General features: G+C 41.6%; 1 protein-coding gene across 3 annotated transcripts in view; it reads right to left on the bottom strand.

Annotated features, from left to right (window-relative positions):
* PTPRN2 (protein tyrosine phosphatase receptor type N2) overlaps positions 1 to 18,331 on the bottom strand; it is a 661,189-nt gene that overhangs the window by 84,070 nt on the left and 558,788 nt on the right. For all 3 annotated transcript variants that reach the window (XM_074574140.1, XM_074574141.1, XM_074574142.1), the window contains one exon: positions 2,880 to 3,074. In XM_074574140.1, the coding sequence (XP_074430241.1) occupies positions 2,880 to 3,074 (195 nt within the window). The remainder of the gene's footprint in view (positions 1 to 2,879; positions 3,075 to 18,331) is intronic.

An 18,331-nucleotide genomic window follows, 5' to 3' on the forward strand; every position in this document is an offset into this window, starting at 1 on the left:
TGTTGGGTTGGGAGGGACCTTTAAAGGTCATCTCGTCCAACTCCCCTGCAGTAAGATCAGGTTGCTCAGAGCCTCATCCAGCCTGGCCTTGAATGTCTCCAGGGACAGGGCCTCCACCACTTCTCTGGGCAACCTGTTCCAGTGTCTCACCATCCTCACAAAAGATCAGAGGATTGTGGTAGCAGAAAATGGGAAGAACTGGAAAACTCGTATCAAAGGATATAAAGGTGGCGAACTGGCCCCTCGCTCTCCTCCACTTGTAGCTGCAGGGCGAGGGGAGGAAAAGCTCACCCCTGGCGAGACTCTTCTATTGCAGGATCACAGAACCATAGAATGGTCCAACAAGTCACAGCATCTCCAGAGGGAGAGAAATTCAGGCAAATAAGGTATTACAGATATGTGCATTTATTTTTTGAGCAAAACATAAATTGGGTCAGCTCTCCGGTTTCAGCGTGACCCTTAGTGACACAGAACACCAGCATTTCTGATCAAGTCCGATCATGTGCTTCAGCGCTGTAGCTGAGCGATGCTGATCTTCCCACGTAAACCTAGCCCTGCTTCACCTTCGGCAAATCTTGGATTTATGGTTTAACTACCTCCCTTAAGTAAACATCCCACTGCCTTGCCTGACCCTCCTATTAGGCTTGCCCTGACAGCCAGGCTAAATGCATCCTTTCGATTCTAACCCATGTTTTCTTCCTAATTGTATCATCTGTGTCTATTAAGAACAATTTTCCCTCATCCTGTATGTCAAAGCACATAGGCAGATTCCCCTGAATCACTGATTTTTGTTTATTCAGTTTAGACGAAACAAGTCAACTATTCTTACTCTCTCTGTGTGGTTTGTACTCTCAAGACGTTACAGCATTTCTTTTACCCTTCTTTGAACCCTCACCGTCTAAGATATAACACATGCTGCTAGATTGCTAACATATGTATGGGTTCATTCAGGGTTAAACAGGATTGACTGACTTATGGACACTGAACACCATAACAGTGATCTTAACCAACCTGACCATTTTTTAAAGTTTATTGCCATGTGAAGACAATTCTTTCTCGCAATTTTGCAGAGATTCCCAGAGCCAGAATAAGTGGTTCCCACATGCAACTTTCTCTCCTTTAAGCTTGATTTTGTGATTTTTTTATTTTTCCCAATAATATAATTGAAAACAATTTTGCTCCATTTAAAGTAGTTTAAACTGTTTGCAAATATTAAATGCCTATTTCCATCTACGTAGGAAATTTTGCTCTTATTTCCATACAAATATATTGCCTGAGAACCTTACCACAGGAATCGGTACTTATTTTGAGGCTGGGCAATTAAGTTGTTCTTTTTTCCCCAAGCATTTCAGTTAACCGTGAAAGGAAATCAAGTGAATCTTAATTCTGGTTAGGCAACAGTTGGACAGTAAAAACTATGACAAATGATTTTCTGTCATAGGAGCAACCCTTCCAAACTGCACTCGTATACCAGATTTTACCATAATACTTAATTTACTCCTTTTTTGGGGGGAGGAATGGGCAGGGGAAGAAGTATTTACTCACACTGACATACTCTGATGAAGCATCTGGTTTACAAACTTGCCCTGCTTTTGCTCAGTTTTATAGCTGACCTGATGAAGGCTGACGGAGGTCAGTAACTTGGATGAGGTAAAATTAGCTCTATGGGTTTTGCCTGCCTCCACTCCATTCTCCAGTAGGTGAGGCGGCTCATAAGAACTTGAAAAATATCTGAGAAAATAGTACTTTCAAATATAAGTCCAGAAAAAGAGAGAAACAAGCTGAAAAATTATGACCCGAAAATACGGCGCAGTGGAGAGAAGTTTTCTTCTGAGAAACCCCACTGGTGAGTCTTCTCAGCGGTGCATGAATAAATCAACAGGGAAGTTCCCAAAAGCGCGGCAATGCTACCAACTGGAAAGAGTGTTGTTTCCTTTAGATCAACCACAATAATAAACAGCAGAAATCAAATATAGAAATCAAAATAACACCTGACTCATCATCTTCACCGTCACCTAACTTCTTCTCAGCTAATTTCAACGCACTCTACCAAGACAGGAAATATTTAAAGGAGGAGAAAAATACAGCACAAAAAAAATGGGGGATTACTCTACAGTTGTCCCAACAGGACACTACCAGAGAGACAGAGAAACAACCTGCAGCGAGTCCCAGCCACTGGACTCTGTTTGTCTTGGGCTGCTAAAGCCATTTCTCACATACACACAGATCTTCACGTGTCCGTCTTCCACACTGATACGGGTGGCAAGTCATGCTCGGAAGCAATCCAAGTTTTCCAGTGCAGACTCCATCAATATAATATATTTGCATCATTTCAAACACAGAAGAGATCCAGCTTGGAAGAAATCCAGCCAAGGGCAACAAAATTCAGGCCCGGCTCACAAGTCAGATCCCTTTTCTAAGGGTAATGGAAAAGACGTTGCTCCACATCACTAATATTCTGTTGCCTTCTCAGCTCAGATCCCTCCGCACACTAACCATACATGAGAAAAAGCAGCAAGCCGATGAGAAATTCAGCAGTTTTCTTCAGTTGTCCAAGCTGAGGTAAACATAAATTAACAGAACAAAAGGAGAGCGGAGGGCTTATCTTTTTTAAAGCAAGCATGCAAACAATTTGTATGTCCAAGATAAAAGCATGTTCCCCAGAGAGGAAAAAACCCAATATAATGAAAAAGAAATGGAAATAAAAATCCCTTCAGCTTTAATTATACAAAGCTAAGATTACCAACAAAGCTCAGGAATATTTTTTACCTGTGAAAAGACAGTTTCCCTTTCTTTAAAAGTCATGTCTTTCCAAAAGCTGAGCAGGTACCTTAAATTCTGGTGACACCTCACGTGCCGTGACGACGAAAACACCTTACCAAGATCATGTGACCGGTGGAGATGTCCATGTTGGACTGGACCGGCTCCTCGCACCAGGACGACGTGCTGCTCCGGGCCGAGGGGCTGGGAATGGGCCCATCGCTAAATTGTGAAGAAACACTATTTATTCGAGAAGCGTGCAGGGGCTCCGGGCGATCAGATGTTTTCACTGCCATGCGCTGACGGCATAGCTCCTAGAGAGAGAAAAAGGAAGAAACAACCTACGGTTAAGAGTAATTACAGGATACAGTCTACTAAAGACATATGATTTACAATATGTTTCCAGGGCTGGAAGTGTTTTCCCCCTCACTGCAGTGATTTTTGGGAGGCTGTCTGTTCTGTTAGGCACATTTACGAAGAGATACTTAAGGAAATTACTACATGATGAGTACCCTAACCTTTCTAAAGTGTAATTATGACTGTACGCACATCTCCTTTTAGATAACCAAAAATAATGTTTTGGAGCTTGACTTCTCTATCAGATAGCCTTTTTTCCCCCTCATACCGCCCCGCGTTCTGCGAAGCCACTTTTGAACTGCGCAACCTGCTGAAGTTAATGGGGTTGCACGGGAGTAATTGAGAGCGCTACTCGGCCCTGGATATGCAAACTCAGCAAGCTCAAGGCAACTGAATTGATGTGCTCTCCAGTATAAATCCTAGTTGATAGATGCCTCATTTCTCTTCATTAAAACAGCAAACTCACAACACTTCCTCCCTGATGTGGGGCAGAGAGGATGAAGAATGACATTAACGAAGAATAAAAGCAGAAATTTGTCATTGTATTGTTTAAGCAGCTTTGGCGAAGAAAGAAAATTCAAGCTATCACGCATGCTAATGCAAGCCATGTTAAAACACTGAAATAGATCGCACTGGGAATACGTATTTTCAGTTGCTCCCATGCATAGAATTCACATAAAAATACAGAATTCTGGTTAGGTAACAGAAAATCCTGCTGGTAAAACCAGCTCCTTGCAGTATAAAATTCTGACTCTAATGGGATAAACAGACCCACAGTTACACCATCATTGTTATAATGCTTTTAGAATCGGTTACGTGTGGTGAAATCCCAGACAGCATAAGAAAATTATCATTTTTTAACATATGTCTATTGTCCATGAGAGATACTTGGCTGCCTGTGGCGCACAGCGAGACCAGCAAGTCCATAGTATCTGGACATATTGCACACGCGGTATGGCTACACATTTGTCTCAGATTACTCATTCTGCACAGACGAGTACTAAGAGCACAGTCTCTTGCCTGAGGCCAACAAAATAATACAGTCTGAAGAATTCATACTGTTGAAATGCCACGGCTTCTGTTTTCTTATTCATTGATAATATGGTTGCAGCCCAAGTGCCACCAGTAGGATGATCTGAAAACCTCCATATATCAAGCGCAATAAAATCTTCATTTCAGACAGGAGTTAGAAACAGAACTTTAAGACTATGGTGGTGGATTTTTTTTAACCTTGCAAACTTTAGGACACTGAAGAGGGATCCTAACCCATGCAGTAGCAAGCACTCAAACAAACCCACTGAACCATTATATTGAGTCTCCTCTTGGCACCACTTGGCAATGATTAAAGACCCCTCCAAACATTTTCTTCTCCCAAAACTTCTGTTTGACTTGCCATCAGAGATGCTTATGTGGAATTTCACTATTTTATGGTGTGTAATGCATACATATATATATGTGTATGCATGTAAAATTAAGATACACTAAGACAAAATTTGTATCATATATCAACAGGATATATTTTGTTGTTTATTACAAAAATACAGTCACCAGAGGTTTGGGAAGCACAGATTACTCCTTGTATGTGGTGTCAGTTGTTGGAATAACTGTACAGACTGTCCCAAATGAAACTGCTACCTGATTCCATCAGTGCATTTTGTATATTTATTAATTTCATCCATGCCCTGTAAGATTTTTTTTTTAATTTTTACAAAAAGTAGGGTGTTTTCTGCGCTTGACTAGAATGTTTTCTGTCACTTGGTACCCTTGTTACTTCCTGCTAACCTTAACAGGAAAAATATTACAAAAAAAATTAAACTTCACAAATACTTTGAAATGGAGTCACACATATTAGTGTTAGATAGGTCAGTTAAACTATCAGTATTAAACCCAAGACTTTTTAATACAGGACAAAATGTTATTGTATTTCTTTTTTTAAATATAGGGACAAAGAAAAAAAACAAACCTCCTTCTCCTTTTCTCTGAAGGATCACACACGTTATAAGAAAAGATAGCAATAGTCCAAAATGGCTATTACTAACCTCGGAACGACCTTGTGGTAGTGTAATTTCAAATCCCAGCTTTTAGCAGATTTTGGGAAAAGTATAACAGTACAGAAACTTTTTAGACAGAAAAATAAATCTACAGAAAGCCAAAAGGCTGTTCAGATGTTTAGATATCAGCCGTTCTTAGGGAGAACGGTTTATTGGACTAGGCAAAAGAATAATAAGTAAAGGTATAAAAATATGTAGTCTATCGCGTAACTGCTAAAAGGATGTGTCTTCTGGCTAGCATGCCATATGGCGTAAATACGAATTTATTATATTCTAATAGACATCCTGCCACTTGACTCACTCCAACTCTGTGCTAACAATAGCATTTGTACTCAAACAGGATCTTTGTTTTTAAGTTGATCTGTTCCTGCTGCTCATATCCTGCCTCAAGTCATAATCCTCTGCTTTTACAAGTGGTTGCTGTGGAAAGGATTATAGGCGTCTGCTAACAAAAAAGAATCAGGATCAAGTGAACTCTAAGAAATTAATATACCATTTTTACGCAAATGATAATGGCAAAAGAAGCAATATTATAGCCAACTAGTTCTAGAGTAGATTAAGCTCCAACTAAAAAGAATGTTTTGGACATAAAGTATTTAATATGTTACTAAGAAATGTTTGTTTAAAATTAACATGGTCATGGTTCTCATGAAAGAAGGTAAGGTTGAGAAACAGAGCAAAAATAAATAAGTTTAAAAAAAAAAAGTAACATGATCTCAAATATTAACATATTTCTTTCCTGACATATACAGAACCAAAACAATTATTCCCAGAACCGCTGTCAAATACCTTAAACAAAGCAACCACGTCACTGCACACCACCATAAAAATTTTTTAATGTAAACAGGAAGGTCAAATCATAGTTGCAGCAAAAACACCACTGAATTTCTTGATTGGTGTTTTAAATCTCCAAGACAATGGGTTTCCCCCCGACTGTAAACAGAAGTTTTTTGTTTGACTTTATTTCCAGATTGGTCTAAGGGCCCTTGCTCCTAAGCTCTTCCTTCCCCCGCTCCCAGCCAGCCCAGCCCAGGCTGAGGAACCTGCCCCATCCCCACCTGCACGTCAGCAGTCTCAGGACACCTACAGCTTCTGCTTCTTCAAAGCCACCTCTGCGTTAGCCCAACCGTTTCAACTCCCAGCTGGGTTTTTAGCCTAGCACTGCAGGGGTAACGCAGTTAACACCACCACGTATAAAAGCTTTGATGTGTGGGGCGTTTTGGGGAGCCAAACGGGTTCCTCCAGGACTAGGGAGGTCCAGCTCAGAGCAGGGAAATGTCTCGATGCAAGATCTGGGTTTGCTTCATCCTTGAGATAGGCAGCTCTGTCCCATTCCTATGAAAGGCATTGGGAATAGCGGGGTCTCAACGTGTGGGGTGTTTCGCACGGGCTGCTCTTGGGGAAACACCATCCCTGGGCACTTACGGAGGTGGCATCACTTCAAAGACGCACAAAGCCCTAGACAGTGAAGAGTCTCATTAATATGATAACTGTCACCTGTACTCTTCTCTGCACGCTCCAGTATGCTCTTCCTTGCTCTCCAAAATCTTTACTCCCATGAGCATTTAGCAAATCAGCCATCTACCAAACCAGAACTAGAATTTAAACTTGACTAAAATGTCAAAGCTGCAAACTGTGAGAATGACACGAGCCGTATTTCTGTATCGTCTCAGCACGTACACCATTAAAAACATTTTCTAAGAATGAATTCAATTTACTGCTGCACTTCTATATTTAGCCAAGTGGCTGAGGCTATTTCTGCCGTACTGCGACTCAGTAATGTCTAGCCGTTGTTTGTGTATAGTTCGAGTGCCATTCTTCATCTAAAAACATCATTTACACCTAAAAAAGCAATCATAATGCATACAGTGAAATATGAAGAAATGATCCTCCTGACCCTTCGGGCTATGATCTAATGGATGGGCTGGACGTAAACATTTATTTAAAAGGTAATTTGAAGTTTATGACATTATTTCCCATCACATGGGAATTGCTATCATACTGAGGCACTTACTCTGTTTTTTATTTCCCAGCATTTATTATCAAACTTATGTGGTGGTCACATGCAGTATATAATGGAAAAGTAATATTGCTGTGTGACAAAAACTGCCATAACCAAGATAAATATTCTGTAAATAATGTCCAGTTAAATGAGTTCAAAGTACAGCACAATGATCATCTGTAGAGAGCTTTTTTGTTCAAGACATAATTGATAACCTTAAACAAACCATAAAGAGTATTCTCAGAAAACCCCTGGACCTCTTCCAAGGAGGTTTTAAAGTGCTCCTAACACTTGGTTGTCCTCACAGAGACAGGGAGAAGCACGAACCAACAAGTATTTCCTCAGGTACAAAAAATGGGTTTTCAAATCCGTACAGTCTACTTGTGAATGAATCACATCGCAGCACAAATGTAGTTTATCCACATTTAAAGAAGGGCATTAGGAGACTTGTTGCACCTAATGGACACCACCACAGAGATGGAGAGCCAGCCTTACCACGCTGTATTGTTAGATGGGTCTTGAAAAGGTAAGAAACTCTCCTTTCAACCAAGCAGATGTTGAGCCTGTTCAGAAACGAAGCCCACAGATGCCTGTCCGGGTCTGGTTTAGAGATGCAACCTGCTTATCACCACAAGCATTAGACCACCTCTTCTGCACGTCCCCAGCCAGTGACAGCAGCAGCACTTGCTGCCGCTTGGCTTCGAGATGCACGCAGCCATCAGCGTCACAGAAGGGCAAGACAGCAAGTTATAGTTTTGAGAAATTTTCATCTTCCATCAAGTTCAACTAATACAGTAGGTATCTGGAAAAGCCATTAAGACCACATAGTTTACTAAAATGTTTGGTTTTGGAGAGAAACCTATGTATACACCCTGGTAAGGACTAAGAATATAGGCAAGCATGGAACTAAAACCAGCTGGAACCGAGGCTTGAATGGTAAATATTGAATCTTTTCCCTTGTTTTGTTTGCAAAAATGGAATTTGAAAACCTCAGGGTGGCACGTTACAGGCAGGAGACCTGACCTGGGCATCCCGGTTAAAAGATGGCCAACGTGCACCTTGGCTTTCCACTTATGTCTCTTAAAGATGAGCCACTTCACCTCAAAGCCGCCTGCAGTGATGACGCTGCTGTTTATTAAAATACACCTACTTAATGCAAATGCAGTTTGCAATATCTCCAGGTAGTCCGAGTCCAGCCACTGACCACGGCACGGGACTCGTTCTCATCTAGCTGGTACCAGGCGCGTTGTAAATGAAACGTCCAAAGTAAATGAAAACAGATTCCTATCGACAATACTGCTCCTCTTCCCCACTCACGTTCAGATCAGGTCTACTTAATGGGAACCTGGGATCTGAGGGAAATTCCAACTCTCCAATTTATTTAGAAAAAGAAATATAATTTCATTACTACATTTTAATGAAAATAATCTATTTTTGCAACTGATCCCCCAAAGTTACATAATTCCAAAAACAATGTCCAGGGAATAGGCCTGACATTTCCATGCTTTTAAAAGTCTTTTGCTTAACACATTCAAATGGAAATCACTTGAGCGAGTCCAGAAACAGGTGTGGCACAATTATTTTCAGAATTAACAAAATGTAAGAAAGAATATATCCTTCCACGGTATAATTATTACAAAAATGCAGAGACATTAGACATAGAAATCGATGTTTATTAAAAGTGATAGTTGAGTGTACACCAAGCCCTTTCAACCTGACCTGACTAATTTTCTTTCAGAAACAAATCTCCTTTAAGCAGGCACGATCACAATAACACTGTATCCATTCTACACGCGAAACAAAATTGTTTTGTAGAAATTCTAAATTAAAAACGCTGACTATTAATTCTAAAGGATTCAAGGCTATCCTTCATAATAAAATATATAATGAAAACTAAGAATATATGTAACCTTTTATATGCTAGGTATGGAAGAATAAGATCTTTAAAAAGGCTTTTCTTCTCAGCTTTAATACATTTAATTAAATAGTAGCCTCGCTTTCCTTTAAATTAAGGAGGCATTATTGACAGGATGAGCTGAGGTCTGCACGTGCAGCATGGATTTAACCGTTCCGCTATGGATGCAGTCATAACACGGTGAGATTGAAAAAATGGAAAAGTAAGGTAAGCTTATTTTTTTTAAACAAATGAATCTAGGACTACAAACATCATTATTCTCTAACTAAATTTGCTTAGTGTTACTACAGGGTGAAGCTAAAGTCATTTGGCTGCCTTTGTTTTGCTTTTGCATACTTAATATGCTTGCAGGTGTTATAAATTTAACTTTAACTTATTTACTGTGTTTGTAGCTTTGGGGATAATTACAGCTTTATTACCATTTATTTTTTGAGTTATTGAAACATACTTTCAAGCTTTAGTTTCATTTTAACGGACTTTTTGTCCAGGAGTAAAAGAGCTGTTTACATAGGTGGAATATTTGTACATATATTTTTCTATGCTTGCCAGAAAAGGCAACTGCTGAGATCAGTGCGCCTTCAGAAAAGGAACAAAGGCAGATATTGGAAAAATGTTTGAGGGTAATATTTTGAGAGACCTCATCTCTGCCACAGCATCAAACGTTATCATTGCATATTCATACTCTGTACAATTCTCATTTATCTGGACTTGTATGTGATAGATCTGGGGAGGGAAAAAAAGAAAAAGAAAAAAAAGAAAGCAAAATGTATTTATTTGATTGTCAATATACCCTTAGTCTGTCCAGTTCAGTTTACTGTCTGCCCTCTCGTACTGCACCACCCTCTGTACCTCTGGCTATATCTCGGAGCCTCTGTGTAGGGGTTTTGCTTTGTTTGGCTTTTAAATAACGTAACAGGCAGGGCTGCTGTTTCGCTTTGAGAGCACTGCAGCCAAACACAGGCTTGAGACTCACTTTCCTAACAAAACCCCGATTTTGATTATGGTCTGTGAAATTAAAAACTTCAATTATTTTAGCATTCTGAGTGTTTCTTGTTGGTGACTCATGTAATTACGATTCCCCTTTCTTCATGTACACAAAGAAAGTAGAGACCACGCAGGAGGGGAAAGGCAAAGAAAATGTGGCAATCTTTATGACCTTTCTTTTATTTGTATTTATTTGTTTTGTTCCCTCTCTTTACGTTCAAGCATTGTCACGATCTTATCCTACCAAATCATACAAACAAAAAGCCATCACGGGCTTGTGGACATCTCCAGAAGTCCAGCAGATGTGAAAATTTCTGGCTTGCACAGAACCGAAGACACTGACTGTGCAAGGAAATACTTTTACTTTAGTTTCTTCTGTGCCCTCTCATCAATAAGGTAGACATCTAAATAGCCCAGGAGCTCCTGAAGGAGGGAGAAGCCTTTTACATGGCTCAAGTCACCAAGGAAGACACGACTGCACAGGTCTAATGATATTTCCCTGAAATAACGGTAGCGTGTCTCCCCTGCTGTCCGCGCCAGGAAAGCACAGGCATCTTTGGGGATAATACTGCCTTCCAGAGGATCAATGAAAGTTGCAGATCATGTTTAGGTTACTGTACTGGGGATTTTTTTTCTATCCAAAACTACAAGATACCACTCCAACGGGGACTATGTAAGTGAGTACGACAATTTATATCCTTTATTTCTAAAAGAGGGAAGAGTGTTACGAAACAGATGCCTGACTCAACATGACTGCAGTACACTGGACCTCAAAGACAGAAGAAAGTTCATGTTTCTTTAAAATTATTTTCTCTGCATAATGACATCATGGTCATAATGACATCATAGTCCTTTCTCTTGGGATTTAAAGAGACTCCCTGGATGCCTCCAAGGAAACCAGGGTCTATCTCTACTAGGAAAGATCTGCAAAACCACAGACCAGTGATCTACTGGCATAAAAACACCCTGGTTTTTCTCAGGGTGACCCTGTCAGCGTTTCAACATTCCTGGTCCTGCATTTCAGACAGCTGTAATTTGGGAAGCAGCAGCATATGAGGTTTACCTATCTGCCACACAAAAAAAAAAATAAAATTTTTTTGCTGGTTTCGAACAAATTTGGTTTCTAAACTGCATTTCCCACATTTCAGCTGTGATTGCATGTAGCATTTCACAAGTATATGGTAAGTATGGAGCTGGGAGAGGGAAGATTTCTTAAGGAGTAACTGGACAGAGAAGAAGAATGCGTAAAACAAACTTCACCTTTTCCATATTTTGTTCATCTTAACTAACTCAAATCCATGCTCACGAGGGCACAGCTGCTTCTTAATATGGATTTGCACATTAAATTCACCGCTAGCACAGTGAGAGCCGTACAGCACACTATGGGTTACAAACAAACCGTAGTAACGACTGAGTTCACCTGAAAGGCCACGCAGAACCACGTGCGAATTCATCACGCATTTTGACTTGGTCTAAGCCACCCAAAGCCCAACCACCTTCCAGCAGATGCCAGCGCTCTAAACGGCAACTGCCACAAACGTTTCCTTTTCCACTCCCAGCGTTTATAGTTGCCTGGGGCCCAAAGCAGGCGAAAAATGCGGTCCCAAGGCAGCTGTAGTTTCTCAAGATCCACACACATTAAGGCTGTGTGTGTAGTCCACTATTTTATTGCCCTGCAGGACTAAAAATGGGAGATCATTTCTGCTAGAAATAAGACTTCCCAGCTCGCCAGCAGGACTCAGCGTGCACTTCTCAGTCCGAAAAGAACAAACATATAGCCAGAAGTTTGCGTCTAAAAATGTTATTTTACCCCATTCCAAAGATTATTATTGCTTCTCCTTAAGCCTGTGTAACTGCATTCATGGTAACGGAGGTAATAAAATCAGGCAGAGAAATACAAAAAGAATTCCTAAAAACTTCTGAAAACCTCAAACACTTTTTTTCATAGAAGGTGGCTAGACACCTAAGATGTGATGCTGGGGTAAGGAAGTATTTATCAAGGATGGTCATCAGCAACAATTTTCTTTTTCATAACATCTTCTATCATGACAGTTGAAATCGCCAGTCCCTACCCTCTCTTGATTAGAAAACTAAAGTTATTGCTTTCCGCCCATTCCCGACTGAAAATAAAAAATGAAGTCACTCTTTTAACTCAGCTAGGAGCTACAAATGCAAATTTTGTGAAGGAGGAAACAGTGTAAAAAAAAAAAAAAAATCTATAAATCACAAAGCTACTAGCTACTAGTAAGTCAGAGCAGGTTATTATGAGCAAAAAACTTGGTAATACAGAGAAACGTCCTAAACTATGGAAAAAAAATAAATGTGTACGAGTTCCATTGTGTCTCTGATAACAGACACACACAGAAAAGTCTTTGAGGATTAAAAATGTTGGTCAATATTTCTACACGTTCCTTTTATTAGTGTTACAGGAGATGCTGGAAAAACTGAGAGGGATTTTATACTGTTCTTAGTACTGATGGTCAGAGACACAGGGAGACTTCACATTTTGGAGAAAAGAGCAACAACAGCAAAAATGCACGTTTCTCCTTGCTGTCCCCTGCCTGTGCTCTCAACCGGATCACGGTCGTGCCGTGGCACTGCCTGCCCGGAGGAGGGCTGCAGACCTCCCCACCATCCCTGGTCTGCCCCACGGCACCGCTCACAATAAACACCCTGCAGAGGCAGCAAGGAGTTCACGTGTGTGTTTGCTTCCAATGCAAAGAACTTCCTTGGCCATTACTGAAGCTCCTAGGTTTCCCTTTGCCAAATCATGCAAGCACAGGGGCTGTTACTCCACCTTGGACCTCTCCGCCAGGCACCAGTTTGCCCACAAGAAGCACCACGGGACCAGCACAGAAGACCACTTACGAGGTAGACACATTCCTGAAACAGTCACATCTTAATTTTGGATGATTTTAAGACCTGGGGCAGGAAGATACAGACATCATCTAAAACATCAGCAGCTATTTTGTTACCAAGCGTATTTTTTTCCACTTGCTTCTTTGGTTTTTGACGTTGCTGCTAACAACTCGTGCATCAACAACATTCTGCAGAAACAGTGTTGCATGTTGCAAGTTGTATTATGCAGACAGCTTTCCCTCTGTTAGTCTTTTATGTTATGTATTTAATATAACCGAATGTCTTTGCCCTGGTGCTGGGTAGAAGACGGAATAAGAGTTTCACTCTTCCTTCAGTTCCTCATTTCATGTACTTTTTTCCTTTTCTACACTGCCGCTTGTTACTGTTTTGGAAGAAATAATCTGTCTTTTCAATCTCTCTTCACATGAGTTTTCCATGCCCTTAAATCATTCTTTGTCATCTTTTCCTCAACCCTTCCATTTCCATAGTGTTCCTTTGGCGATGGAATGACCAGAACTCACAGCAGCCTCAAGCACTGATTTATACTTAATTAACTTCTAAAGCCGTCAAACAATCAAATAAAATTATTAGTCAACAATGCCTGGACAGCCATTGCGCTGACCCAGACCTCCAAAAAGAAGCTGAAATTTGGAACAGCTTGCTCAGCAGCCCTTCTATATATTTTAACTTCACACCCAAGAGCTTTCCAGCGAGGTTAATTAGGAACTGCAACTCTTTATTTCACTCTTGTGGGTGATGGTATATGGAATTTATATGTCCATGTTCCCATTTCCCCAGAGTACAGAGGGAGATGCTGTATGACATAATTTCACTATATAACATGAATTTACATATGTAGGTTGTTCTTACTCCCAAAACTACATTCAGCTGCATCAAGTTTCTCCTCCTATCTTAGGTGGCCAGCCAGCCACTCACACCTTTCACTGTGATCCACTGCCGCAAAACCTCTTCCACCAAATCACACCATTTCACTCCACACGAGGCATTTTTCTTTCTCAGGAAGCCAGGATGAACTCCAGTTGAGAGAAGCTGGAAAAAGGTAAAATCCCAGCTTCTTTTCCCCACGCTGTCAGAAAAGCAGCAGCATACTGAATTTTTCCTTTTCATCTTTCTCTCGTTCTTCTATTCATAGTTTTCGGGAAAGATCAATACTTCTCTGACATGTGAATATTCTGCCCGAAACATTTTTGAAGATTAGGGGATGGAAGATTGTTCAGACCAGCAGTACTAGAAAATGGGTAGGGTTGGTAGTTATGGCTCTGCTACAGCCCACTTCAAACCACGTACCTCTGCTGTTGTCAGACAGCACGACCAAGGAAAAGCCTTCCCGCCTGCACGAAATGCATAGATCTCCAGGTTGGGTAACATTTGATGAGGGGAAGTGGGGTGGCTTTAATCAGCCTAGGTAAGCATGTAAACCCAATACCAAAAGTGAGTTTTGTCATGATAATGATGAGCTGTTCCCACTATGGAGAGCAAGATCAGCCACTGCTGAGATCTCCGAGATGCTGCCAGAACACAGTTCTGCAAAGCAGCAGCAGCCCTGTGTAGAAGGAAAAAGGAGGAATCCTCAAGAAGCCTGTAACTACGTTAGCTAGACAGGAAAACAGAAGACCACACCAAAAATGAATAGGTTTCGATCAGTCTGAAATATTAAAAATTTAACAAACTATTTCCCTGATCAAAATCTGTGCTTGTTCAGAATGCAGTCATCCCAAGCAAACATCAATAAAACATCACTCATTTGTCTTTGGCAAAAAAGACGTAGAAACTGGTCAGCAAAGCTTAGAGAAAACCTCATGCATTTTCCCCTTCGGATAAGCCACCTACATTTCTCCAATTCAAAAGCTATTCTCTCCCATCGCCCTCCAAATTAATTTTGGTTCTTTGAAGGATTTAACTTCTAGGAGTGTTCTTTTACAGTCCCCTTCTTCAGTCTTGGTTTAGTTGTTTTGTAAGAACACAAGTGATGAGAACTGGATCTGCACGCTGAAAGCTGAGGACCTGAACTGGAAGATGAAGAGCTGCGGGGATGCCCCAGCTGACTTACCCTGCAGTGCCACACGCTGGTGCCATGAGAGCTTAGAACCTGCACCAGCAAAAATCACGGCACAAAGAAATCAGATGAGGTGTCTCAGTCCTTCACCATACCGTGCTGGTAGGCATTGACTGAATCAAAGTTTGTTTTACAGTTCTTAAAACTGCTGGAAAGCACTTATATCTGTCGTGCACATAAATATATGAAGAGGAAAACATCTTGGATAGGAGGTCCTCATCCCTGGAGCTGTAGCTTTGTCCCTGTTGAGAGGAATGAAATGAGGCCTCTTGTCCAGTCAACACAAATTACATCCTTGACATCCAACTCTTTGTAGTTCTGCACACAGGCCACCCACGGGTCCCCTTGCCTTCATGTGTCACACATGCTCCCAAGGCTGTTCGGGACACCATCTCGTGTGTGCCTTTGGGAAGGTTGGAGCAGTTGAGCAGCATGACCCCAGGAGTGCTCCAGTCTGCTCTGCTCCAACTTCTTCTCTTGTAGTTTATACCACAATAAAATGAGCGAAAACTTCACAGTCCACCCAGAATATTCAACTTTGCAACGTCCCTGCAAGAGCTGCACAACAGGACTACAGGCAGAGGCAAGTTGAGGATTCAAAACCTACTTTTGTTCATCTGTCCCTCAAAACAGCCAAGTTCACTGAGGCTGAGCACAAACACGCAATGCAGAAAGGACAAGAGATTCCTGGAGCTGGGATCTCGCTGGCTTTGGGCAGGACGTGGACCTGCTCTGCCAGCACACTGCTGAGCACAGCATGTCTCCCCTGCCCGCACGGAGATGGAGAAAGGAAGCGGCCCTGCAACCCCCACTCCTCTTCCCTTTCGCTGCCCACCGCGTGAGATTGGCGTGAGCGATGCGAGGTGTACCCAGAAGAAAGCAGTAAGAAGAACGCTTTTTTTGTACCTGACAGACTTCAGAGAATAAACTGCAACCTGTTCCTGCTCGCAGGCAACATGGTCCTACAAGACCCGACAAACATCATCTACAACAGTTCTTTATGTACACAAAATTAACTTCTACTCTCTTCCAGTGAGCACAACACTGATACAAGATTCATTCCACAAATAAAAAAATCTTACCAGTTAAAAACCTTAAAAAATATATTTTTTTCATCTAGAATATATTTTTTTTCTTTTCGTGCAGCACTCTGAGGGAATATGAAAGGCTCAGCAAGCCAGATCGCAGTGTTAGCTGCTGAGCATTCAGAGAATACACAGTAGAAGAATGTGTCAAACCTGAAACACGGTAACAGAGCTGCTCCAAAAGAAAAAGGAAAATCCTAAAACAGAAAAAAAGGGCAGAAGTGTGTAGGAAAGACAGGCCTGATTATCCTCTACATTACATCAGAAAAAAAAAAAAAAAGGCGACTGAAGACAGTACAGCTATTCTAGAAAGAAATCGGGACACTTGAGATGATGTACTGCCTGGGACTGCAGATCAAATACTCTCCAGCCCATTAGGCAAGGCTGTGGTTATCTTTGGCTTCTTTATAACGTACAGGCACTGGGACGCAATCAATTTACCAGAGGGAGACAATCCATTGTACTTATCCAGAACCAGCCCACGCTCAGCTGGCAAACAGCCCGCCACGCGGCAGGGACGGCTGGAAGGGGCTCTGAAGCAGGAGCGGGATGCTCGGAGGCGGGATGCTTGGGAGAGGGAGCCCGGACCTCAGTGGTCCAGGATGGGGAGTTAAGGCAGGTAAAGCGACAGTAATTCTCACGCTCTAAAACAAGAAAACTGCCCGGTGAATCAACATATGTCTTTTTCTTGGCCTGTGCTAACTGTGCTGAGAAACTGTTTGGGAGAAAGTTGGGTGGCTTGGCCTGAAATGGTGCCAAAGCCATTTGAACAATTTACAGGTTTAATTTACCAGGCGAGATGCAGCCTGCAAGTCCAGAGCACCTCCAGCACATTTTCTAAGAAATGCCTGTTTGGGTAAGGACTCTGGATTTCCCAGTAATTAAAAATGAGTCACTAACTTAATTTCCCCTCCTACTATTTTTTTCTTGGCGTTTTCTTACATCTTAAATACACAGAAATTCTACTGCAAGATGCTTGGAGCACGTTTGTCCTTGTTCCACAAAACACCAAGCTCAAACACCGTTTTCTTTAGACAGGGAAAAATAAACAGAGGCGGGTTAAGAGGAGAGGGTCGACATCACCTTCTCTCTGCCACTTTGCACCAGCCCTACGCAGATAAACATCCAACTGCTTGAAAAAGAGGGTTTATATTACTCAAACCTAAACCCACATGGCACCTTCTCATCCAAGCACTCCAGGAGCTGTGTGTATACTCATTTTCCTTCCATACCTGCAAAAAAACCTCTCTCTCCACCCGCCCGCTCTAATGTCAGGAGTGTTTTTACTCAAAAGCGTTGCTGCGCTGCCGCTGCTGCAGCAGCCCAGCACCCGGGCTGCCAAGGTAAGACCTGCTCTGCTCAGGGCAAGTCCATTTCTCCGAGTAATTTACAAAAGTTATTTTCTTCACTAGGAAAAGGTTGGAGGAGAGCCTTCCGTACCAAGCCCGATGAACCCCTCTGACACGGCCAGCGCGGCTCCCCTGGGGCAGGGCAGGGAGGAGGCGATGGGAGAGCCCCGCTCCTGCCAGACGGACACGACGAGCTCCAGTACAGATTTCCTGAAGTGCCCGCCGAGATCTGTGCCATGGAGCTTCACTTAAAATGGGCATTTCTCACTAAACCGTATTTTGAAGTTGATTTTAAATGCTAGGGGCATGATGGATAACATACCCCTATTTATTTATTTATACTCCAATTTATCAAACAGGCATGTTTGATAAATTTCTGCTGATTTATAAATTCATACATAACATTACTACCATTTAACTCTATTTTACGGCTACCGCAGGAAGCAAGGTTAGGGCATTGAATAGTCCACTGCACCACAGGAATTGTGGTTTGTTCTGAACGCTAATCGGATAAAAAACAGATTAAAAGTTAAATCCATATTTGTACACCTCCTGTTTGGCCTCATTCTGCTCTGGCCATCCACTGACTTCAATGGAAGTGTTTAACATAAGGTAAGCTCTCTCCTAATCACCTTAAAACGCTCCCCACTTCTCCCTTCTCTCCCTTGATTGCTATGCATGGCCATTGTGTAGAATATCCATTTTGTACGTTGTGAAAACTGTCTCACCTTAAAGTACAGTGGTTTATGCAACAACATTACACACAATGTATTTGCAGGTTCCTGAGAATTCATTTTAAGACAAAATTCTAATTAAAGATAGAGAAAATTGTTCACATAATACACAATAAGCAGACTGGAATGGACAAGAACGACTCTTCTAAAACACATAT

The sequence above is a fragment of the Larus michahellis genome, chromosome 2, assembly GCF_964199755.1.
Source record: "Larus michahellis chromosome 2, bLarMic1.1, whole genome shotgun sequence".
NCBI lineage: Eukaryota > Metazoa > Chordata > Aves > Charadriiformes > Laridae > Larus > Larus michahellis.